This window comes from Ranitomeya variabilis, chromosome 1 (genome assembly GCF_051348905.1).
Source record: "Ranitomeya variabilis isolate aRanVar5 chromosome 1, aRanVar5.hap1, whole genome shotgun sequence".
Taxonomy (NCBI): domain Eukaryota; kingdom Metazoa; phylum Chordata; class Amphibia; order Anura; family Dendrobatidae; genus Ranitomeya; species Ranitomeya variabilis.
This window is the reverse complement of record NC_135232.1, coordinates 133,733,385-133,749,950: the sequence shown is the minus strand read 5'-3', so window position 1 is coordinate 133,749,950 and position 16,566 is coordinate 133,733,385. Positions and strand designations below refer to the sequence as shown.

At 41.8% G+C, this 16,566-nt stretch overlaps 1 protein-coding gene across 1 annotated transcript in view; it reads right to left on the bottom strand.

The window, feature by feature from the left end:
- Positions 1 to 16,566, bottom strand: part of ADGRV1 (adhesion G protein-coupled receptor V1) — a 742,217-nt gene that overhangs the window by 447,781 nt on the left and 277,870 nt on the right. The window contains exons 45-48 of the mRNA XM_077289021.1: positions 13,676 to 13,851; positions 13,153 to 13,277; positions 3,974 to 4,146; positions 3,222 to 3,362 (exon numbers count right to left, since the gene is read on the bottom strand). Coding sequence (XP_077145136.1) covers positions 3,222 to 3,362; positions 3,974 to 4,146; positions 13,153 to 13,277; positions 13,676 to 13,851 — 615 coding nt within the window. The remainder of the gene's footprint in view (positions 1 to 3,221; positions 3,363 to 3,973; positions 4,147 to 13,152; positions 13,278 to 13,675; positions 13,852 to 16,566) is intronic.

Below are 16,566 nucleotides of genomic sequence, written 5' to 3'. Positions count from 1 at the left end.
GGAGTGGCCTACTAGATAGGACCACCCCCCCTGGTGGCCGGAGTGTGAAGTGTGGTGTGAGTGTACCTGGTCAGAGAAACTCCTTAGTGCAATCAGACGTACCATAGCTCCCCATAGTGGCGGAGCCACAGTACTGCAACAACCAGGACTCTGGGGTGCTGCATTTACACCTCTCTGCACTGACAAAGCTTATTCAATGCAAACATATTTGTGGTAAAAATGTAATTACTTTTTCTTCACTGCCCAATGGTATGAAATTCTGTGACACACCCATGGTGTCAATATGATAACTGCACCCTTAGATTAATTGAGAGGTGTAGTATGTAAAATGGGGTCATTTATGGGGAGTTCTGCTGTTCTGGCACCTAAGGGGTTCTGCCAATGAGACATGGCACCCGCAACCCATAACAACAATATCTGTCCTATAATACGGTGCTCCTTCCCTTCTGAGCTTTCCACTGTGCCTGAAGAGTATTTCCCAATCACATATAGGGTATTGGCACAATCAGGAGAAGTTGTACAACAAACTGTGAGGTCCATTTTTTCCTATTAGCCCTTATAAAAATTAACAACTTGGAGCTAAAACAACATGTTAGTGGTAAAAACATAATTATTCTTTCTTCACCATCCAATGGTATAAAATTCTGTGAGGCACATGTGGGGTCAACATGCTCACTGCTCCCCAAGATGAATTAATTGAGGGGTGTCGTTTGTAAAATGCTGCTACTTATGTTGGGGTCTACTTTTTTGGCTTGAGCTGGGCTCTGGCAATGTGACATGGCACCCTCAAACCATTCCAGCAAAATCTGCACTCCAATATGGCGCTCCTTCCCTTCTGAGCTGTGCACTGTGTCTCAAAAGTAGTTTTTGATCACATATAAGGTATTAGCGTACTCAGGAGAAATTGTGTAACAAATTGTATTGTTTGATTTTTCCTATTATTCCTTCTGAAAATTAAAAACTTGGGGCCAAAGCAACATATTAATGGAAAAAAATTGTAATTATCCATTTACTTAGCCCAATGTTATACAATTATGTGAACTGCATGAGGTTTAAAAATGCTCACTACACCCCTAGAGGAATTCCTCAAGAGGTGTTGTTTCCAAACAGGGGTGACTTGTGTTTTTTTTGCTGTTTTTGCACGTTACGGGCTCTTCAAATTTGACATGGCATCTGCAAACCTTTTCCAGACAAAATCGCACTTCAAAATTCAAAGGGCGCTCCTGCTCTTCCAAGCCCTGCCGTGCGCTTAAACAGTAGTTTTCCATAATATATGGGCTACCATCGTACTCAGGAGAATTTCTTCTGTTACCCTTGTGAAAATATGTGTAGAAAATGTGGGGCAAAACCATTTTGTGGGAAATTTTGTTTCATTTTCACAGCTCAATGTTATAAAATTCTGACCCTCTGTGGGTTATATCACTTTCTATCTGCCCTCCATGTGGGGTCTGTCAGTATCTAACTACCCTCCGTGCATAGTGCAGGGGTCTGTCACTCCCTACCTGCTTTCCATGTGTAGTGCAGGGGTCTGTCACTCCCTACCTGCTCTCCATGTGTAGTGCAGGGGTCTGTCACTCCCTACCTGCTCTACATGTGTAGTGCAGGGGTCTGTCACTAGCTATCTGTCCTCCATCTGTAGTACAGGGTCTGTTACTCTCTACCTGCCCTCTATGTGTAATGCAATGGTCTATCACTCTCTACCTGCCCTCTATGTGTAGTGCAGGGGTCGGTCACTAGCTACCTGCCCTCTATGTGTAGTGCAGGGTCTGTCACTAGCTACCTGTCCTCCATCTGTAGTGCAGGGTCTATCACTCTCTACCTGCTGTCTAAGTGTAGTGCAGGGGTCTGTCACTCTCTACCTGCCCTCTATATGTAATGCAGTTGGTCCATCACTCTCTACCTGCCCTCTATATGTAATACAGTGGTCCAACACGCTCTACCTACCCTCTATGTGTAGTGCAGGGGTCTGTCAGTATCTACCTACCCTCCGTGCATAGTGCAAGGGTCTGTCACTCTCTACCTGCCCTCCATGTGTAGTGCAGGGTCTGTCACTCTCTACCTGCCTTCTATGTATAGTGCAGGGGTCTCTGACTCCATACCTGCCTGCCTGTGTAGTGCGGTGATTGTGGAGTGTGCCTATGGAGTCCCTCGAACCTCAAAGTGTAGGATCTTGCAGAGGCTTGCTGTGGTGCATAAACCTACTATTCGGCTGCCCCTAAACAGTGCTCACAAGCTGAAATGGTTGCAGTGGGCCCAGAGACACATGAAGACTAATTTTCAAACAGTCTTGTTTATTGACAAGTGTTTTGTAACCCCGGATGGTTCAGATAGATGGAGTAGTGGATAGTAGGTGGATGGCCTCCATGGCCCGACAAGGCTGCAACGTCAGTAAGGAGGTGGCAAAATCATGTTTTGGGCCGAAAACACGTGGAGGGAGCTGGTATGCTCCTTTTAGGTCCCCGAAGGTGTGAAAATTACTTCGGCAAAGTACATAGTTTCTGATTTTCTTCTATGGTACAAAAAGAAGAACCATTCCATCTGTAGCAAAATCATATTCATGCATGACAATGCACCATCTCATGTTGCAAATAATACCTCTGAGTCATTGACTGTTATGGGCAAAAAATGAGAAAAAGTCATTGGGTGGCCACCATCTTCCCCTGACCTTAACCTTATTGAGAACCTTTGAGGTTTCCCCAAGCAACAGATCTATGAGGGTGGGAGGCAGATCACATAAAAGCAGCAGCTCTGGGAGGCTATTCTGACGTCATGCAAAGAAAATTCAAGCATAAACTAACCAAAAACTCACAAGTTCAATGGATGCAAGAATTGTTAAGATGTTTTTGAATTAAAAAGCTTTTGATTCCAGTAAATGTGACCTCTTAATGCCGCAAATTCAGCATATGACCATTTTTAGTTCTTTACAACGAATACAATGTTTGGAAACTGAGCTGAGCATAATAATTTGGAACAGTGCATTTTGACTTTTTTTTTAGTTTATTGGGAGGTTTGCATTATTGCACTGACTCATTTGCATTGGCCATTTAGGAAAATCAGATAAAAATAGCATTTGCATAATAATTTGAAACGTGGTGTATAGTGTAATCATCTTTTCCTTTCCAGCTAAGCTTATTTCAGTCTACATGCTAAAATACATGAAATACTACAAATAATGTAACTGATGCTCTGTTATGTGTGAATAGAATAATAGGCATATTTACCAGTAATAATCCATTTTTCTGTGTGAATGTATAGACCTTGTTATTTGAAGGAAGATTACCATTTCCGCTCGTAATAACAACAACCTGAGAGTCATTGGTTGAAAAGGCGACGCAACGCATGGGGCTTTCAATGACAAACTCCTGTAAGAATGAAGAAAGCAGACAATGATATTTAATAATTCACATATTGTTATGTTTTTTTTTACATTCAAGGGATCAATTGGCTTGGTATAATTTATGTTGAACCTAACCTAATGACTTTTAAATGGGGTTTCTATCTCACAAAAATTGAAACAAAGGGTGTGGGGGATTACTTACATTTTGGAAGACAAAGTACAGTACTTACCCACCAGTATACCACTGAGGCCAGTGACTGGCTGTAGTGGTCAAACGGATGCCTTTTAAATATGTATATATACAGGATAAAGTAATATTAAAGCACAGCCAGTGAAATGATAAGCCAACCATGAAATACTACAGCCAGCCTCGTTCAGTAGGAACTACTCTTAGCTTGTGGTTCTCCGCTCTGGATTGTGCTAGGGGTCATGAGCATGGGATGCCCCCACCCCCCGTGACATCACATAGTGGTTCATTTACGTTCGCATCGTTGACAATGCAACTCTCTGTCCGCATGTTACGTTCTGTTACAGTCAGGTAAGCAATGTAACATCATCATCATCGGGTTAGCTAACGTGGCATAAAAACTGGTCACTTAACATATGTACCATCAACTTAGTATCAAAAATACCTACCTGAATGGGTACAAATACTCCCCGCCATTCATAGACTGTGCAAGTAGAGTTTGTGGCCGAATTTGTTTTCAGTAATACAGCATATTGCAGATCATCACCAGAGAAGAAACACCAAGAGGAAGAAGACTCGTTGGGGAAAGTTTGCACGACGGACAGCACAGTGTTGGGACCCTCTGTAAAAATGGAAAAGGAGTGCATGTAGTTACTATATATCTAACACTGAGTCTTTACAACTCTACAGGATGCTGTGTGGACTAGTTATGTGGACTTTAAATGACTATTTATGGATTTAAGTTCTTTGCAATCAGTATATTAAAAATTGATGTTTGGGCTTAATATATGAAGACTTTTATGCCACTTTTCATGACACATGATGGGAAAAGGTGTTAGGGCATTACAGATGCTTTGAGCTTGACATTGAAAGGGGTTTTCCAACCCCCAAACATACATTTTTTTAATTATAAGCTAATCTGTATTGTATTATAGAGAAAAAGCCCCCAGTATGTTTTTCTTTGGTTTCCACCTTTCTGCAGTTTTTGGTTTAGTGTCGCCATGTTGGCTATGCGCATGCTCCTCTTCCTGGTCAGTCAGCTTCCTGTGCAGTATTCAACCTCACAGTCAGTGCAAGCCCCGCCCTCTGTACGCCTCTCTGCCCGCCCACTCCTCTCTTATTGGCCAGGACTCTGCTCCTGCACTGTTCTGTGCTGTCACTGTTTCAGTGAAGGAACATGGTCAGAGAAGCCTTCCTGGGCATTCTTGTCCTCCTCATCCTCAACAATACAGCACATTTATCACTGGCAATGCTACCGGTGCTTCTCACTAAAGTAGAATATCATAAAAAAATTAATTTATTTCAGTTCTTCAATACAAAAAGTGAAACTCATATATTATATAAAGGCATTACAAACAGAGTGTTTCAAGTGTTTATTTCTGTTAATGTTGATGTTAATGATTATGGTTTACAGCCAATGAAAACCCAAAAGTCATTATCTCAGTAAATTAGAATAATTAGCAAAAAACACCTTCAAAGGCTTCCTAGGGAGTTAAGTGACATACACCGATGCTATCTCCTGGAAGACAGGACCCGGAGAGAGCCACAGACTCTCAGGAATGCGGGGCAAGCGAGACGGGAGAGAGATTGCTTCAGGCCTGACAGGACCTGAATCACCTGACTGCTGAGGGGCATGGCTTAAACTCCAGGGAGCTAGGAGCTGAAGGAAAACTGCTAGAAAGGTAACTAAAGAACAGAGCTACCAGGGGGCACAGACAGAGACGTAAACAGATCAGGCCGGGGTCAGAGCACGGGATAGCCTAATGGTACCAAGGGACTAGACAGAAAGGATAGTAGGGGCCAAGCATAGGTCAATATGAAATGGACAGAGAAAGTACAGAGACGGAATCCAACATACAGTATCCAGAGAACAGACCGAGTCAAAAGCCAAGGAATCAAGCAAACCAGCACACAGCACAAAACACACTCAGGTGTCAATACACTTAGCTAAGGGCGGAAGTATCACTGACAAAGGAAACTCCCAGATGAAGGCTATAAAAAGACCACCCAGGATCTGTGTGAGGCTACAGGATTTAACCCTAGAAGAACCAACCCAGACAAACCATGACACTTCCTAAGCATTTAAAAAGGTCCCTTAGTCTGTTTCAGTAGGCTCCACAATCATGGGGAAGACTCCTCACTTGAAAGATGTCCAGAAGGCAGTCATTGACATACTCCACAAGGAAAGGAAAGTTTGCATTTCATTTGGAAATCAAGGTGCCAGCGTCTGGAGGAAGAGTGGAGAGGCACACAATCCAAGCTGCTGGAGGTCTAGTGCGAAGTTTTCACAATCAGTGATGGTTTGGGGAGCCATGTCATCTGCTGGTGTAGGTCCACTGTGTTTTATCAAGACCAAAGTCAGCGCAGCCGTCTACCAGGAAATTTTAGAGCACTTCATGCTTCCCTCTGCCGAAAAGCTTTTTGGAGATGGAAATTTCATTCTCCAGCAGGACTTGGCACCTGTCCACACTGCCAAATGTACCAATACCTGGTTTAAAAACAACAGTATCACTGTGCTTGATTGGCCAGCAAACTCACCTGACCTTAGCCCCATAGAGAATCTATGGGGTACTGTCAAGAGCAAGATGAGAGACACCAGACCCAACAATGCCGACGAGCTAAAGGCTGCTATCAAAGCAACCTGGGCTTCCATAACACCTCAGCATTGACACAGGCTGATCGCATGTATGCCATGCCACATTGATGCAGTACATTTCAGTAGGCCAGAATTTCAAATTTCAAAATAATTTTTCAATCTGGTGTTATAAAGTATTCTAATTTTCTGAGATAATGACTTTTGGGTTTTCATTGGCTGTAAGCCATAATCATCAACATTAACAGAAATAAACACTTGAAATACAGTAGATCACTCTGTTTGTAATGACTCTATATGATATATGAGTTTCACTTTTTGTACTGAAGAACTGAAATAAATTCACATTTTGATGATATTCTAATTTTGTGAGAAGCACCTGTAATAAAGTTGTTTTGTTTTGTTACAGGTCCCTCTATATTACCCTCTTTAGGTTATTGTGACGACACAGCATTTTATCTTAATTAACCAGACGTCTATTTTCAGCAAGCCAGGAGGAATAGATTGTTATCTACATGTTAACTTTTGAATTTATGTGTTTCTTTCTGGTTGATCAAGAAAACAGACTTTTGTTTGTATAAGCCTGTAATATTGACTTGTAAGTTGACAATTTGTTGTAACATATTGTGCTGTTATCCTGGGTAAAGGGTCATTGAATAATGATGTTTGCTGATACGTTGCTTACACATTGTCCAGACAAGCCAGTTTGTTGACTTGCAAAATAGAGGAGGTAAAACTATGCAAATAGATTAAATAATTAAAAAATGCGAGTTGATCTTGTCACCATTCTTTGCCTGGACTTGAAGGACAGTTGCTAACTATAAAATGAAAATATATATGCTTCTGTAATATATACCTCGATATACAGAAATACATCCAGCCATCCAAACATCCAAAGAACCAGAGACTCAACAGGATGTCAACTTTGGGGACCATGGCCCCAGCTGGAAGAACACAGAACTGCTTCTTTGACCATCACTGAACCCTCAGTGATGTCTTGCAGAGTCCAGATTATGACAATCAGGTCACTTGGCCACATACCTCCTTGCTCACAGTTAGCTTCCTAAGCTTGTCGTTACCTCCTCTCTGTGGGGACCCGCCAAAAGTGTGGTGCCACTAGTGGGGGTAATCGGCCCTGGAATCAGCTCCAATCATGGCAAGTTAGCGGAAGGGTGACACTGTGATTTGCACCATCTTGGGTATTTGCTGGGACTGTCCTATATGCTATTGCGTGTTGGTGGTTCAATAAATCATTGCCACACTGTTGTACCCTCACCCTGTTTTGTCTGAGTAGTGTTCTGCTCACGGGAAGAGAGAGCGTGTGTTCAGTGATATGAGCCCTGGTCTAGGCATTCTTTCTAAAGATAGTAGGGCCAGTGGACTACAGCACCCACTGACCCCTTGTCTCCACAATTATCTCCATGCATTATAGTACCACCCCTATATCCATATAAGATAGTACTGCCCTATAGCACTATCCCCATTTATTATAGTACTCCTCCAATCCCACTGTATTATAGTACTGCTTCTATCCCCATGTGTTATAGCACCGCTCCTATCTCCATATATAATAGTACTGTTCATATCCCCGTGTATTATATTACTGCTTCTATTTCCCTGCATTATAGTACCGCTTCTATCCTCCTGTATTATAATACTGCTACTATCCCCCTGTATTACAGTACTTCTATCCCCCTGTATTACAGTACTTCTATCACCTCTGTGTTATAGTACTGCTCCTATCCCCGTGTATTATAGTACTGCTCCTAACCCCCTGTATTACAGTACTGTCACAAGTATTTCACGCCCTCCTGGGAGATCTGGGGTTTATAGTACGGCTCCTATCTCCATGTATAATAGTCATGCTCCTATCCCCCTGTATTATAGTACTGCTCTTATTCCCCTGTACTTCCTTTCCTCCTGTATTATAGTACTGCTCCCACCCCAATGTATTACAGTTCTTCTATCACCCCTGTATTATAATACTGCTCCTATCCCCCTGTATTATAGTACTGTTCCTATCCCCCTGTATTATAGCACTGTCACGAGTGTGTCACGTCCTCCTGGGAGATCTGGGGTTAGGTGGTCACTGTGTACTATGAATCGCAGATCTTCAATTTACCCTGTGTGGTTTGTTCCTCATATTAAATGGAATTTGTTTCCTTTGGCGCTGAAGAGGTTAATGTCTCTTTGTATGCTGGTTAGAGACATGTCGCTGCTGTTGACCTGCTCATGTATTTTCTCTCTATATAAAATATGGCCATACTTTCTCATCCCTGCCAGTGAAAGTTTACCTCCTGGCTTGCTGGAATTGGCGTGCTGAAGTAGGAGTTTGTAGTTGAAGCTGGAGATTGTTGTTGAAGCTGGAGATTGTTGTATGATGTTTTTGGGTGCATGCTTTCTCCATTATCCTATTAGCATTTGGTTTATACATTCCTATCCTTCCATTTATTCCTGTCTACCCTTGGTGAGTGTTTTTTTTATGTAAGTTGCTTTTTGTTATCCCTGTTTGTCTTGCGTGTATATACACTATCATATCCATGCCTCCTGGGGGGGGTGAGGTGACAGCTTAGGACATTATCAGGAGCACAGTAAGGTCGGAGACTTGGGCCTTTCTACCTTTAAGAGTGCCAGTGGGACAGCAATAGTTAGGGCTCAAGCTCCAGGGATAGTTGAGTCCCCCTTCCTTCCCGAAGTTCATCATAGCATGATAAGTACAGCTCCTATCCCCATGTATTATAGTACTGCTCCTATCCCCATGTATTATAGTACTGCTCCTATCCCCATGTATTATAGTACCACTCCTATCCCCATGTATTATAGTACTGCTTCTATCCCCATGCATTATAGTGCCACTCCATACCTCTGTATTATAGCACCACTCCTATTCCCCTGTATTATAGTACTGCTCCTATCCCCATTTATTATAGTACCGCTCCTATCCCCATGTATTATAGTACTGCTCCTATCCCCATGTATTATAGTACTGCTTCTATCCCCATGTATTATAGTACTGGTATTATAGTACTGCTCCTATCCCCATGTATTATATTACTGCTCCTATAACCATGCATTATAGCACTGCTCCTATCCCCTTGTATTATAGTACTGCTCCTATCCCCATGTATTATAGTACTGCTCCTATCCCCATGTATTATAGTACCACTCCTATCCCCCTGTATTATAGCACAACTCCTATTCCCCTGTATTATAGTACCGCTCCTATCCCCATATATTATAGTACCGCTCCTATCCCCATGTATTATAGTACAGCTCCTATCCCTATGTATTATAGTACTGCTCCTATCCCCATGTATTATAGTACTGCTTCTATCCCCATGTATTATAGTACTGGTATTATAGTACTGCTCCTATCCCCATGTATTATAGTACTGCTCCTATAACCATGCATTATAGCACTGCTCCTATCCCCTTGTATTATAGTACTGCTCCTATCCCCATGTATTATAGTACTGCTCCTATCCCCATGTATTATAGTACCACTCCTATCCCCCTGTATTATAGTACCACTCCTATCCCCCTGTATTATAGCACCACTCCTATTCCCCTGTATTATAGTACCGCTCCTATCCCCATATATTATAGTACCGCTCCTATCCCCATGTATTATAGTACAGCTCCTATCCCTATGTATTATAGTACTGCTCCTATCCCCATGTATTATAGTACTGCTTCTATCCCCATGTATTATAGTACTGGTATTATAGTACTGCTCCTATCCCCATGTATTATAGTACTGCTCCTATAACCATGCATTATAGCACTGCTCCTATCCCCTTGTATTATAGTACTGCTCCTATCCCCATGTATTATAGTACTGCTCCTATCCCCATGTATTATAGTACCACTCCTATCCCCCTGTATTATAGTACCACTCCTATCCCCCTTTAATATAATACTGCTCATATCCCCCTGTATTATAGTACAGTGCCAATCTTCATGTATTATAGTACAACTCCTATCCTCATGTATTATAGTACTGCTCCTATCCTCTTGTATTATAGTACTGCTCCTATACCCATGTATTATAGTACTGCTCCTATCCACTTGTATTATAATACCGCTTGCAAATGATGAGTCAGGGAATATGTCTGTGTCTGAATTCTGAGTTATGTCACAGTCCTTGACATTTCTGCAATATGTCTATGGAAAAAACTTCTACATCAGCTGCAACTGAATACCTTGACTTAAAAGTAATCTGTTAGCCGGTTTTTGCTATGCAATCTGACAACAGCATGAGGAAGAGACAGAAACCTTGATTCCTGCAATGTATTACTTAGATTACTGGGTACCAGTGATGAGCGAGTATATTTGGGTTTTAACAGATTCTATTAATCACTGATCTGAATGAAATATCGGGATCCAAAATAATCTATATATATATAATCGTCTAAGGTCCACTTCCGTCTGTTTGTCTCTCTGTCCTGGAAATCTCTCGTCGCCGATTGGCCGCGGCCAGCTGGGCGTGACCAATTAGCGACAGGCAGTCTGCCCGCGAATTGGCCCCTCCCTACTCCCCTCCAGTCAGTGCCCCCTCCATACTCCCTCCAGTCAGTGCCCACATAGCATTTTAATAGCCCGTTAAACGGACTGCGTTACACCGTGGCATAACGTGGTGTAACGCAGTCTGTTAACGCTGCTATTAACCCTATAAGTGTGACCAACTTTTTACTATTGATGCTGCGAATGCAGCATCAATAGTAAAAACATATAATGTTAATAATAATAATTTTAAAAAAATCATTATATTCTCACCTTCCAGCGTCCGCGGCAGCCTTTCCCGCTCCTCGGGACGCTCCGGTCCCAAGAATGCATTGTGGCAATGACCCCAGATGACGTAGCGGTCTTGCGAGACAGCTACATCATCACGAGTTATTGCCGCAAGGCATTACTGGGAACGGAGCGTCGCGAGGAGCATCGCTGAAGGCCTGGGCTGGATTCGGGGGCCGCCGGAAGGTGAGCATATAACTATTTTTTATTTTAATTATTTTTTAAACAGGGATATGGTGCCCACATTGCTATATACTATGTGGGCTGTGTTATATACTACATGGCTGTGTTATATACTGCGTGGGCTGTGTTATATACTGCGGGGGCTGTGTTATATACTGCGTGGGCTGTGTTATATACTGCGTGGGCTGTTATATACTACGTCGCTGTGCTATATACAGAAGAGAATATAATGGGCACACTGTAAAGTTCAATGATGGTGCTGGCTAAACATCCAACTTCAAATATACAAAAAGTAGCCGCACTCAAGTCTTGATTTCAAATGTGAAGAATTTTCTTAGTTTTTATTCTTTTAATTCAAGTGCACAGGCACCACCACATAATTTTACAGAGAAAGCAAGTGATTGCGGACAATATGGTGACGTTTCGACCTGATACGGTCTTTTTCAAAATCTCACTTAAGTAAGAAGTGTAGTTTAGGAAGAAGGGAAATAGGAAGAGAGTCCCCAAGGACAGCTCAAGGTAGAATTCAGGAGTAAGGTGTCCGTCTCATTGGTGGTGCAGTGCTATATACTACGTGGGCTGTGCTATATACTACGTGGCTGTGCTTTATACTACGTGGCTGTGCTTTATACTACGTGGGCTGTATTATATACTGCGTGGGCAGTGCTATATACTACGTGGGCTGTGTTATACACTGCGTGGGCTATGTTATATACTACGTAGCTGTGCTATATACTACGTGGCTGTACAATATATTACGTGGGCTGTGCAATATACTACGTGGCTGTGTTATATACTACGTGGGCTGTGTTATATACTGCATGGCCTGTGCTATATACTACGTGGGCTGTCTTATATACTGCGTGGGCTGTGTTATATACTGCGTGGGCTGTGTTATATACTATGTCGCTGTGCAATATACTACATGGGCTGTGCAATATACTACGTGGCTGTGTTATATACTATGTGGGCTGTGTGATATACTCCGTGGGCTGTGTTACATACTGCGTGGGCTGTGCTATATCCTACGTGGGCTGTGCTATATGCTAGGTGGCTGTGCAATATACTACGTGGCTGTGCAATATACTACTTGGCTGTGCTATATACTACATGGCTGTGCAATATACTACGTGGTTGTGCAATATACTACGTGGCTGTGTTATGTACTACGTAGCTGTGCTATATACTACGTGGCTGTGGTATATACTACTTGGGCTGTGTTATATACTGCGTGGCATGTGATATATACTACGTGGGCTGTGCTATATACTACGTAGGCTATGTTATATACTGCGTGGGCTGTGTTATATACTGCGTGGGCTGTGCTATATGCTACGTGGGCTGTGCTATATAAAACGTGGCTGTGAAATATACTACATGGCTGTGCAATATACTACTTTGCTGTGCTATATACTACGTGGCTGTGCAATATACTACGTGGTTGTGCTATATACTACGTGGCTGTGTTATGTACTATGTAGCTGTGCTATATACTACGTGGTTGTGCTATATACTACGTGGATGTGCTATATACTATGTGGGCTGTGTTATATGCTACGTGGGCTGTGAGACTCTTTCACCCAGGGTCCTCAAAAACCTGGAGCTGGCCCTGGCTTCACTGATTAGTCGCGCCCATCCGGCCGCGAACAATCAGCGACAGACGGCCGAATCCTGTGTATTCATTGCATTTTTCTGAAATCTTCATAAATAAACTACATACATATTCTAGAATACCCGATGAGTTAGAATCGGACCACCATCTAGTGTACAAATATCCAGGATAGTGAACTTAAATACAGGAATAAAATATTCTGTAGTTATAATGGTTTACCTTTCATATAATAAATAGCAATAAATTCATTAGGTATATTATTATGTATCAATCTAAGCCATATTGTATAGGGACAAGTCAAGTGTGCGGTATTTATGCCCATAGTGATGTTTACAATTTATATTATTATAAGTCCTGCATATTCTGACGGACATACACAGGTAATGGTAGATATGTCACTGCTCTGAGGAGATTGTGAAATAATAGATATACTGCATACAGTATCTTACTTATGCCAAACGCGCTCCCCGATACCGTCTCCCACTCCACGCTCACAGACATGTTCAGGCCGTTGCTGCGGGACACTTTCAGATAGACCGTTGCATTGCTCTCTTCAACTGTTATGGAGCTTGTTCTACATCATCCAGATTGGGAGGTGGAGAGAGAGAAAAGCATACACAAATAATTAACATTGACAGGGCGTCTGTATCTCAATCTTTTCTTGTTAATTTTAAAACCCTAGTACTATTCCTAATATATGTGCCATTTTATTTAGTGATAATTTTATGGTCTTTACATGGAGGTGGTGCTCACAGGAAAATAATGCAGAACGGCCTAAAGACAAGCCCCCAAAGAAACCTGTGAGCACTGCCCCCTTGGTAAAGACCATACACATTAGCACTAAATGAAAAGGCTCATATCTCTGGAATGATATGGAGAATTGAAAAAAAGAGCAGTGCAAATAAAATCAAGGAAAACTGGCCACTTTCGACCTGGTGGCAAATGCTCTTTAAGCTTTAAAACTTATATTACCTGTTATTTGAGGGGAAGATGCTGAACAGTCCTTGGGGTGCTTGGTTTTGGAGGACAGTTATCTCTATGTGGATTCTAGTGCCCAGTCTAGCACCCCCTGTGGGATTAAGCAGCGTGACAGTAAAATGTTCATCCATCTCTGGCTCTTCATCCAGCACTGCAGCAATCTCCAAAGTCTGTTTAGAAAAAAAATGAAGGAATCAAAATCTCCATCATGGTCCCATGGATTAAAGTCAATTACCCTCTCTTAAATTAATTATAACTTTATAACGATTCAGCTCATGATACAGTAGCTCATAGGCTTCATCATCCTCCCAATTTCAAGCATAGAGTTGGTTATATTAACTCATCAAAATGCCCTAAATGTGTGTTCCCCCAAGTTCGCTGGTCTTTTTCATATGTACTGGTCCTGCCTGAGAATCCTCTCATTCGGTAAGGAATGTATAAATTCTAAATGGTGCTGTTTTTTGTCACTTAATCCCTTGCTATGTGTAGTGACACGGGGATAGTGTCACTGGGGTAAAGGCCAGTGGCGCTAGCTGGGAACGCGAGCCGATACACATGTAGCAAGGAGACCAAGATGTGCAGAGCGCACAGGACCTGAGCTAAGCTGGTCATGTAATCACAGGGGCGGAGCTAAGCCAATCACGTGACCACAGGGGCGGAGCTACCCCACAAGCGGACAGAGAGCCGACTGTGGTGCGGAGAAAGGTGCTCAAACCAAATAACATGGTCGAAGCAAAGCCTATGGTCAGAAGCCAGACAAGTACAAGGTAACCAAGGGCAAAACAGACGAGTAAACAGGGACGAGCCAAGGGGTCAGAACACCAGGAGGGGCAAAGCAGTACCGAGTGGGAAGACAGAGACAGTAGTAAAGGGACAAACCGGGTCATACACAGCGAAACTCACACACACAGAGGAACAGCGATTACAAACAAGTAACCTGGGTCAGCAATCTCTAGCCGAGTAAACAGAAGTTTCACCGACACCAAACCCAGGAATTACTAGCATTAAATAGCCGCCCCAGAACCAAAGAGAGGCGGACAAACTTAACCCAGACGGAGCCGAACCGCCCTGTCCTGAGTCATGACACTATGTATTTTTTGAGTTGTTTGGAACACACCAATAAATTTTACTCTAATAAAAGAAGCTACAGCTAATCTCTTGCTTTTGAGAAAAATAAGTAATAGTAAAAATTGGTTGTCTAAGCATATTGGGGGTGATTCATCGAAGTGTTTTTAACCAGAAAACTGATGTCATATACTCAGAAAAGTTGTACATTTTTTGTGCAAAACAGAGTTGCGCAACAATTTTGACATTATTGCCATTTTCAAGGAGCTCTTACAAAATGGGAGGAGCTAAGCAGGAGGCAGGATGTGGTGTGGCTACGCCCATCCATCAAATTAATCAATAGTGATGGTATATCTTACACCAGAAATGTTATTCCAGTCAGGTGCTGGAGTAACATTTCTAATGAGGTGCATGGATGTGCAAGCAACTAATAAGATGTGCTGAATTATTAAGTGTTGTGTGCCTTTTAAAGAATTCAATGCATCTTATTCCTGCATGACCCTCATTAAGACATACGAAATGCCAGTCTTACTGAATGAAGGCCATTGTGTTTGAAACATGCTGCGGAATATGTTGGCGCTATAGCATTAAAAAATAATAATTATTATTATTATAAAACTTGTTAGCAGAATCCACAAGAAAAAAAAGCCGATTACAGATTTGGTGAAATGTGTATAAGTAACTGTTATTTTTATTTACCTATTTATTACTTTATTTTTATTATTTTGCTCTCCTTATTTCTGGGGTTAAAGGGCATGGCCCGGTTGGGTTATCTTTGTATTTTTTGTTATTCTTTTTGTTTGTATTGTTAATTTTGATATTGGCTGAAGGAATTTTTTTTAAAAATATGCACATAAATATCAAGTAAAATGTTAGATGGATGGTAATTATTTTTTCCATTCTAAAACATATATAGACATTAGGCTGTCCATACACAGTGCTACAGTTCTCTCCCAGTGTCCTTTTATGAGAAGAGTGTAGCACGTTGCCACCAGACACTTCTGGTAGCAACTTATCTGCCTGGGTGGCAAAAGAATGAGGTGTTGGAATTTAAACTACCCGAATCTTTTTTCCCTAGACATCATCTCTCAAGGAGGAGTCAGAAGACCCCCCTACCCAGCGACCACTCACTTTAGATTGTAGGCCAATCTCACTGAAATTGGTACATTTTCCCAACTGTAATCTAATGTGATTTGAGGACTTTATATATTGAAATAAAAGATGGGTTTTCCAGTTCGATCTAAATGGGTAAAAATTAGCACTTTATTTAAATCATCTAAAATTCCTAGAAGAGTGGTGACTGGATACTGATCATCAACGTGTCAAACGCTACATGCGTTCTTAATTGTGATGAAACTTTATGCTCATGGTATTTCATCATGACTAAGAACGCATAGAGCGAATGAAACAAGTTGATGATCAGCATCCTTTCACCATTCTTCTATGAATTTTACATTTATGAAATAAAGAGCCAATTTTAAGCCATTTGAATCGAGCTGAACAAACCCAACTCGTTTTTCCATCAATCATCGCCTTCGAACAGCTTCTGCTCCAGGATCTCCAAAATCCTAAATTGGAAATAAAGGTGAGCTTGTGATTTCCTTTTACACTTCATATATTGGCCATGGATTGTTGTAAAAATTGGATTGGTAATATGAGAAAAAAAGTGTTTATCAGACCAACACCACTATAGTTTATGGCCTGAGTACTGCAATCCAGCCCAGCTAAAGTGAGTAAGGATGATCTCCAGTACCAGATACAGCCCTTGGATAGGAGAAGAGCTGCTTCTACAAAAAATAAAGCCATTGTTCAGGATCAGA